Source organism: Pteropus alecto, unplaced genomic scaffold (assembly GCF_000325575.1).
Source record: "Pteropus alecto unplaced genomic scaffold, ASM32557v1 scaffold125, whole genome shotgun sequence".
Taxonomy (NCBI): Eukaryota; Metazoa; Chordata; class Mammalia; order Chiroptera; family Pteropodidae; genus Pteropus; species Pteropus alecto.
In genome coordinates, this window is record NW_006436888.1 from 2528430 (window position 1) to 2537650 (window position 9221).

Consider the following 9221-nt stretch of genomic DNA (forward strand, 5'->3'; position numbering starts at 1 on the left):
GCCACACAGTGTCGGGGGGAGGGAAAGATGCCGGTGTCCTTGCCCACAGCTGGGCTCGGCCTGGCCTCCCTGGGAAGAAGGAGGTGTGCTCCCGGGGCTGGGAGCCAGAGGTCTAGGTCGTCCCGCTCCACGCTGTGTCCCCGCACAGGCCCTGTGCCACTCCCTCCCTGGGCCTCGGTCTGCCCATCTGTACAATGGGAGGCTAGGGGACCCGTCTCCCGCCCTCCCAGAATCCAGGGCTACGGCAAGCCCGCTCTGTCCATACTCAGCCCCCAACAAGAGACTTGACGACATGGCCTCAACTCACCTCTCATCTTTGTCTACACTGTTCCCCAAACCAATTCACTCTAAATTCCACTTACTGAGTCCTAAAAGGGACACGATGATGCCCCCTTTACAGAACGTCGGAGACAAGAAAAAACCCGCCCCGAATCTCAGCTCCAGAAATTGAGGGAAGGAGTTGAACCCATGTCCTGACCCTGTGCTGCCTCCCCTTCCTCCCTGCCACTTGTCCTCCCCCAGGCGCCTGGCCCCGTTCTCTCGCCCTCCCTGCTCTGTGCTTCCTGCCAGCTCTCCGAGGCCTGGCCTGAGCCTCGACGGTCCCGAGAGGCAGCCCTGTCCCCACGTGGCCTGCGGTCCAGTCCCACCGCTCGCGAGCTGGCTGTGAGCCTGCATTTCTTCCTGCACAGAACAGGCTGCCCGTGGGGCCGTGTCAGAGTGGGGACTGAGTGAAGTCCCCCGGCACAGTGCACAGCAACTCTTGGACCCACAGTACGTGTCGCGCCTTCCGTCTGTCCCCCTCGTCTCCTGCATCCCAGCATCGTGTCATTTTGCCCTGGGCTTCTCCCCCGCTCCACTCCAGGATGCTTGGAGCACAGGGCCTTTCACGGTATTCCCAGAGCCCACACAAGGTCAGGTATACAGAGGTCACTCAATAAGGGCTCCCTACATGATGAAATGGATGTCCCTCCTTCTCACTTAAGGCATCTCAGACCACCCCCACCGGTGCCTGCTCCAGGATCCCACCAGGAGCCTCACTCGGCCACAGCCATTCAACGGCCGCGGTTCAAGTACAGTGTTGTTCAGTGACAAAACGGGGTAGTGTCTCCCTGCCACCAAGCCCTCGGGGGCAGCCCCCCAGGGGCAGTGGGCTCACCTCCCGGAAGCTGAGCTTGCTGTCAAAGTCCTCGTCCACCTCCTTGATCATGTTTTTCAGGCCCAGGTGGGTCTGGGGGGCCCCAAGTTTCTCCATCATGAGCTTCAGCTCCATCAAGTCAATGAAGCCGTCCCGGCCGGCATCATACCTGTGGGCACAGAGAGAGGCCTAAGGACATCCTGGCTCCTCATACCTGATCGGTCAGGGCGGTCACAAGCCGGAATGCAAGGAGCCCCAGGACTCGGAGGGCACCTCGTACCAACATGTCATCCTAGCACAGCCGGAAGGGACATCAGCCCAGGTGGAGTCCTGATTTGTGGCCCAGCTACTGCTTGGTTACCTCTGATAATGGGGGACTCACCATCTGGCCTGGCAGCCTTCTACATGTTGGAACAGTACTGTTTTGGACGAGCCCGCTGCACAAGGGAGCTGAAATCATAGCCTCTCTGCACTGAATGTGACATAAATTCACAGTACCATGGGGTTGTGGGTCGGGAGGGTATGCTCCGATGTCAGCACCCACCGACCGTCTCCGTGACCGGCTGGCTTACCAGCACGGCCACGGGCACGTGGGGGACACCTTGGCCTCACCTCTTCCCCACTCCCTATCCCCACCCAGGAGGGAGGCAGAAGAAGGCACCACATGTCAAGGGCATGGCCAGAGGTCACAGAAGGGAGGTCCACTTCTAATTGTCCTGGAAGTGGCCTGGGGTGTGTTCAGGGAACAAGTTGTATGGGGTGCCTGCAGTGGGCAGTGGGGAGATGGCTGGGGGGGCTGCAAACGCTTGGGGCATCACCTCTGCCCTGCACACTGCAGGTCTCTTTTTTCTGCCACCAACAGCCAGGCAGAGACAGGGTTGGGGTGGGAGGTGGAATCTAAATGTCCCTCTAGACTCGCCTCCCTGCGGCAGGAGCTTGCGTCAGAGCTGGCCTCCATACCCTGTCCCCTGGCTGGAGCTGCTGGTGCCTGGAGCGCACAGCACTGTGGATGTGGGCGTTGGTCACATGGCCCAGGCGGGCCCTCTTATCAGGCTAAGAGAACACCTGCCTGTCTCCTGGTGGCTGGAGGCAGCGGTCTCAGAGCTAGCAAAGGGGGGGCCCTTTGAGCCTAAAAAAGCTTGCACAGCCACCAAGGCCTCAAAAGCTGGCTGGGTGACAGAGTTGGTGGCAGCAGCATGACATAGAGGGGCTGAGTTCCAGAAACCTATGTCCTGGAGCCTTGGAGTTGCTACACAAACACAGACCTCATTCCTCTGCCCCACACAGGGCTCCCTGGCTCCTGTCCAATTCTCTAGTCACACGTAAGCTTCACATGACTTGGACATCTAAGAGCAACCACTTTTTGAAATCCGACTTTGTACCGGGAACTTTATTCTACTTAATCCTCAGAATAACCTGATTTTATAAGGGAGGCTCAGAGAGGTTAAGTGACCGGCTCAAGGTCACAGAGCAGTAAAGGAAGGCACTGGGCTTCCACCCCATATCTGTTGAGCTCATAAACCCGCACATTTTCTCTGTGCCCTCTCCACCCGTCCTGGGGCTGCCGGCAGAACAGAGACGTCTGCCGGGAGCCCCGAGTGGAGCATTTGTACTGGGGTATAAATAGTCCACGAGTGAGTCAGTGGTTGGAAGGGAGGCAGCACAGGGAAGACAGGTGTCTGGGAATGCAGGGTCCCGAGGCCTCTTTCCCCACCATGCAGTAAGAGGCTGGAGTGGGGGCGGACGGGCCAGAGGCCCCTGTGGGCAGTGGCCATAGCTGGGCCGGAAGCAGACGTGAGAGAACGTGGTAGAGGGCTGAGGGACTCAGGAAGGTCAGGCAGGCCTGTGGTCCCATGGTCAGGCTCCACTTAGAGCTGGAGGAGCCCTGGGGGGGGCGCAGCGAAGCCCCTTCCCCCTTCCATCTTTGGAGCCTGTTTGCCAGTTGGTATGGGGCTGGGCGGCTGCTGCCCGATCCTGACAGGTACTGGAGCAGCGCTGTGGGGAGTGGCCTACTGAGGGCGTCAGTCCTTCCTGGGGCAAGTTACCTGGACTCCCCCCTCCTCAGTGCCCCTCAGGAAAACAAGGTCCCTGCCACTTACTGAACTTGGGATTCAATGATGGTCCGTGATGACGTGTCAGGGCTGGAGCAGGCTGCTGGCTTCCAGTAGGCTGGCATGATGGGGACCCTCTCAGGGTCACTATGAGGACGGAGTTTATACATGCCGAACACTTAGCACAGTGCCTGGCACACGGAGCTAGCTCTAGAAGTGGCAGCTGCCACCATTATACGGATATTTAGTTACCTTTATTAAGCTCCTACTATGTGCCAGGCATTTTTCTCTTTATAGCAGGCCAGGGATTCAGACCCCCATCCCTACGATCCCCACACTCCACCCTCTCTGCCACCTCCCCTCTCTCCTGAGCCCAGCTTTATTTACTGCTCAAGTGGCAGGGTTTCTCCCGCAGCCCGGGGTGGCTCAGTTTCAGAGACAGTACAGATAAAGTGTCCAAATTTGGACGGAAGCTCGGGTTCTGGCAGCTCCCAGGCCTGGCTGGGCTGCAGCTCCAACCGCGGCTTCAACCGCCGCCTGCGTCAATCAAGGCTCAATCAATTACTGGGTCTGGGCTCCATCCCGGGCAGGCTCCAGGCCCCAGGGGGACAATGCAGGGGATGGCCGCAGTGCCAATGGCTCAACCGCCAAGGGGCGGTGACAGAGGTCAGGGAGAGGCCGAGTGCTGGGGTGGGAGTTGAGGCCCCCGGAAGAGGTGACACCGTGAGATCCAGGGAGCAGGCACCTACCATATACCCTGGGCTCTGATGTGGGTGAGCTCTGGGTCATTGGATCAGGCTGGTACCAGGGTTACCCTGATTGAAGATGACCTTGAAAGTCTGTGCTCACATCAACGCTGCTGGGACTGAGCAGATCCAAATCCCAGATCTGCCACATGCTGGCTCAGTGACCCTGGTCAAATCACCTGTCCCCACAAACCTCAATTTTCCCATTTACATCATGGAGATCAAAGGACTCATCTCAGGATTAAGGCAAAGATTCAAAGAGACCATCCAAGTCGATTCTTAGCAGAGAGCCTGGTCTATAGTGAGCATTTAATACAAGCTACAAGCGATAACAATAATAATAAAATGAAAATGAATTATTAATATCTACCTTTAGGATTAAAGATTAAATGAGATTATAAATATAAAATGCAGATGCTTCAAACCTGCTAATTTCATTATAATAACAACAGTGGCTATTGAGAACTTGCGTGCCAGATACTATGTTAAATACTTCGCACGTAATGGTAACTGACAATAAGAATAATAATGATAGAAAATACAACGGCTTCTTCCTAGGACACCAGACTGGATGGTGCATGGCTGGGCGGACATGCTTGTGGCCTGGCTCGGAGGCAGGGGCTGGACAGGATGACCCAGAGGACCCTCCAGTAGCTATCCCTCCTCTGAGGGTCCTGCTCCCCACCATCAGGCCTGATTCAAAGACCCTGCCACCCGAGGATGTGGAAAGACAGAAGGACAGAGCCTTTCGAGGAGCCTCAGCCTGGACAGGGAGGGAAGCGACAAAGGGGGAAGCTGTCACTGTGCCACCAGCAGGTGGACGACCGGCGGTACGGGAGAGAATGATGTTCTAAGCTGGCTGGAAACGGGCATATCCCTGGCTGGGGAGACCCTCTCATCCATCAGCCCTCTTCCTGAGCTGGACCGGAGGCTGCAGGGTGCTCGGAGGATCCAAGGAAAGAGCGGGCACCCAAGACCCATCCAGATAGCTTGGCCCACCCCGCTTCATGTTATGTGGCGAAATTGGGGCCCAGAGTGGGCAGCAGCCAGCTCAAGGTCACACAGCTGGCAGACCACAAGATTCCAAAATCTTTGCCCCCTGCCTGCCTCTTCTTCCTGGTCCCATGGAGGGACCCAAATGCTCATACTTGCAGGGCTTGGGGAGGCTGAGCTGAGAGCCTGGCCTGGGGCCGGCCTGGGAGGGCAGGACTGGCAATGAGGCTCCACCGCCGGGAGCTCAGCACTTTTCTCCGGCACTGGAGGGAGGCGCTGCACCTGGCACCGTGCCCACATTCCTTCCCGCCTCCCCCTGAACGTCCTCCACAGGGAGGGCTCAGCAGCTGCTGCCCCGGATGCTGGTGATAAAATCCCCTCCCATCTGCCCTTGACAGTGGAGCAACCGGCCACCTCCCAGGCAGACTTTGCCCCTTTGGGCTAAGCACGGCCCACCAGCTGGCTGTTCCTCCTCCCCCAGTTCTGATAACCAGGAGTCGTGGGGACGGGCCGTGGCTGGCTTCCACAGCACTCAGCATCGATGCCTCGGCCCTGCACCTAGGGCTCGTCCCTGTTTCATAAGAATATCATCAGGGGCTACTCTTTGCTGAGCACTTACTAGGTGTCAGGCACTGTGTCACATCCTCGTAAGACCTCCATGGAGTGGCCATACATATCCCCACAATACAGACGAGGAGACTAAGGCTCAGGGAAGAAGTGGCTTGGCCAAGGCCACGGCTGACAGGGACGTAGCTGGGATCTGAACCCAGGCCTGATAAAAAACAAACACTTTTAACTACTATGCTATGTCCTGATGCCTACAGAGTCTGTGTCAGAGGTGCTCGGGTTGGGAGGGATGTTGGAGGCCACCTTGTTTAGCCATTCGTGAGGGTCAGATTCTGAATGCAGTTATCCTGCTTGGTGTCTTGGATACCGCTGAGGACGGGAGCCTCCCTAATTCCTGCAGGCAGCCCATTTTGGCTTTGGAACTGTCTAGTGAAAAGCTGTTCCTCACACATGACCCTCCCCACCTGTCAGCTGTGCTGTACAATCTGAAGGCAGAATGGGGAGGAGTTATCACAGCCGCACAGGGGGTGGGGGTGTGAGGGTGGGGTGAGAACAGTTGGTTTGGGAGTAGAGGGCTGATTCCCACCTCAGGCCTTCACGGATGGCCCCTCTGTCCATCTGGGTCCTCAGGAGAACAGACTGTTAGACCGAGGAGTCCCCAGGCCCACCTGGCTTTGCCTCAGCACTCACAGACCTGGTCCTCTCCTACCCTGTCTGGGGAGGCCTCTGTGGCTCCTAGGCACCTACTCTTTGTCCTGCAAAATGGGGAGGCAGGTCCCCTGGGGCAGGAAAGTTCTGGAAGACAGGAAAATTCTGGCCTTGCTGTTACAGCCAGCTTGGCCCTGTCCGCCTCCTCACGCAGGTGGATGCCCACATGCTCAGTGACGACTGCTCTGCTCAGCAGTGCCCCTCAGTTCCTGCCGCCCCCACCCCGAGAAAGCCTGACTCATGTGGGGAAAGCCCAGCCGCTCACCACTTCCTCTCGCTCCTATCTGCGGAATCTGAAACTCGATCTGCCACCCTGTCAGCCAAGGAAGGGCGAGCGTGTGCACACGTAAGTGCATATGTGTTGCTCTGAGGGTCAAGTGGGAGCCTTCTAGGCTGATGGCGATCTGCTGGGGCCTGTCAGAGCTCGGAGACACCCTAAGCTGGGGTTCAGCCACCACTTTCTGAGCCCCAACCCGGGAGGGGCGACTCCCTCCACTTGTAGCGTCAGCTGTGGGTTTCCTGCCAGCTCTTAATAATAATTACTGTTATAGGAGTGACTGCACAGGGCACGTACTGAATGCCTAAGAGAACCCAGTGCTTATTATGTAACTTAGCCTTCCCCCCACTCGTCTGGTTACCCCCCTACCGCTCAGACTAAGTAACTCACCTCACCTGAAGGTCAGCCTTAGGTGAGTGGTGGGGAGATGGCCGTGGGGGGCCTAGCACTTCATAAACAAAGTGTAGCCTGCTGGATCTTGTTAAAATGTAGATTCTGATCCAGTAGGTGTGGGGTGGAGTGTGAGCGTCTGGGTAAACATCACTGAGGAGTGTCTGCCGCTCTTGGGGGATGCTGATGCTGCTCTATTTGGGTCTCCTGGGAGCAAGGGACTTGGGAGTCAGATAGGCCCAAATTCAAATCCTGTCTCCACGCCTTACTAGCTGTGTGGCTTTGGATGAGTCATATAAATCTCCCTGGGACCCAATCACTTATGTGTGAAATGGGTGATGATACTCTTACAGGATTAAACAAGAGATAAGGTGCCTGGAATGGAGCAGAGGACAGTGGCCCTCTCTCTCGGGAGTGCTGGCAAGGGCTGGAGCTCAGTCTCCACACAGCTTGGGCATCTGGGGCCTGGCTCCCTGCTAGCTGCACCTTTTTGGCATGGAACCCCTACTTCTCTGAAGTCCTTGAAAAGCAGAAGTCAGCCGAGGGGAAGGCTGCTCGGCAGTCAGTGGGAACTGGGCTGCTGGAGGGTGTTGGGACCGTCCCTGCTGAGGTGGCAGGGTGCCTCCCTCCTCCAGCCGGGCTGGGCTCTCCTTGTAGAAAGGGCCTCTGACCTCCGAGGCAGTGGGGCCTGGTCTCCCAGACCCTGGACCCTTAACAGCTGAAGCCAGGCCCTGGGCCCAGAGGGCAGCGGGGAGAGAAGACTGGCCAGAAAGCACATAGCAAAGGGGAACAAAAAGCGCCTGGGGGAGGAAGGAGAAAGGTGACTCAGAATCAGAAGGGAAGAAGAAAGAGCTGAGGCTGAGTGCTGAGGTCAGGAAATCCACCCTCGCTGGAAAGCCAGGCTCCTGGCTGCTGCACCTGCACCCCCTGTGCCCCCAGAGGGCTTCCCCTGGGACTCTCAGAGTCCCCTTGTTCTCCCCAACCCTGAACACAGCCCTCACCCGCCCTCTGGAGCTCCCTGTGGGCAGACCTGGTACTAATCCTGCCTCTGCTGCTTATGATAACCTCGGCTACGTGACGACCTCCTTGAGCCTCAATTTCCTCATCTGGCAAATGGGGATAATGATCATACCCACCTCGCTCTACGGGTCTGAGGATTAAATCCGATTTCTGAAATAATATGCACAGGCTCCTTCGGGAGCAGCTGGACCTGACAGAGAGAGGATGTGGAGGGGGCTGGCTGTGGAGAACGCATCGTCATAGCATTCCTCACGGAGAACATTCAGCCCTCATGGTAGAAATAAGGAAATGGAACCTTCCAGCCCCAGCCCTGGGGGCCCATCTCCTCTATCCCCAAGGGCCCCGAGACATTGCTGCTCTCTGGAGACTAAGCTTCTCAAGGGTAGGAACTTTATTCTCCCCTGGCTCTCTGGGACTTGCACGCAGCAGAAACTTAACAAAATATCTGTGGGATCAATGAGCAAAGGAGTGGACTTGAGTCATCGTCTCTGTTTCGGAATCATCATCTGTGGTTTTTAACAGCCCGCAGACTGGACACGGTGGTGGACTCTACAGAGGCTCAGGACTTTTAAAACTTAATCTTCAGAACTTCGCCTGGTAGGTTCTGTAGCCCCCGGGGGCACTAAGGCTGGGAGAAGCTGAGCGCCCTGCCTGAGTCACCCAGCTGGGCCGGGGCGCTCAGGCACTAGAGTCTCACTTTTGTAGTACTTCGGAGCTGCTGTGTGTTCTTCTTTTTTCCTGCCACCTGCCTTCCACGTAATTACGTGATAATGAATTCCTTTCTCCATTTTTGTTATTTATCAAAGCCACATGTAGCTGTCAATCAAAGCGTCTGTAAAAAATGGTTCTCCTGCTGGGTTCCTGTCACTTCTGACCAAAGCAAGAGGGTTGCTGCTAGCCCAGCGGCTCCATGGGGGGCGGGGGGTGGGTAAGTGGAGGCAGCCAGTGGCTTTTGAGGAGCTACCTTGGTGCCGGCCCAGAGAAGCACCTCCAGGGCTGGGGATGATGGTGATAGGAACTTAAGAAGTACTTACTTTGTGTCAAGCACTGCGCTGAGTACTTCGTAACAATCACTGTAAGCTGGGTGCTATTATTCTCCCTATTCTAGATGAGGAACTGAGGCTCAGAAAGGTTTAAATCCCTTGCCCACAGCTGGGGTTCAAACCCAGGGCTGCAGAGTCCAAAGGCCCCGTTCTTAACCACTGTACCACGCTGTCTTCCAGGACGGGAATGGGGAGAGGCAAGGGTCTGAGCAGGTGGAGGAGGGGAGGGCACCGTGGGGATGGAAGAGGCATCCAGAAGGAGGGTAGCCTGCCTCTCTGACACAAGGGGTC

General features: G+C 56.8%; 1 protein-coding gene across 1 annotated transcript in view; it reads right to left on the reverse strand.

The window, feature by feature from the left end:
- EFHD2 (EF-hand domain family member D2) overlaps window positions 1-1324 on the reverse strand; it is a 4098-nt gene extending 2774 nt beyond the window's left edge. Inside the window, exon 1 of the mRNA XM_006914336.3 lies at window positions 1157-1324. Coding sequence (XP_006914398.1) covers window positions 1157-1270 — 114 coding nt within the window. The 5' untranslated portion in view covers window positions 1271-1324. The remainder of the gene's footprint in view (window positions 1-1156) is intronic.
- Window positions 1325-9221: the final 7897 nt, after the last annotated feature.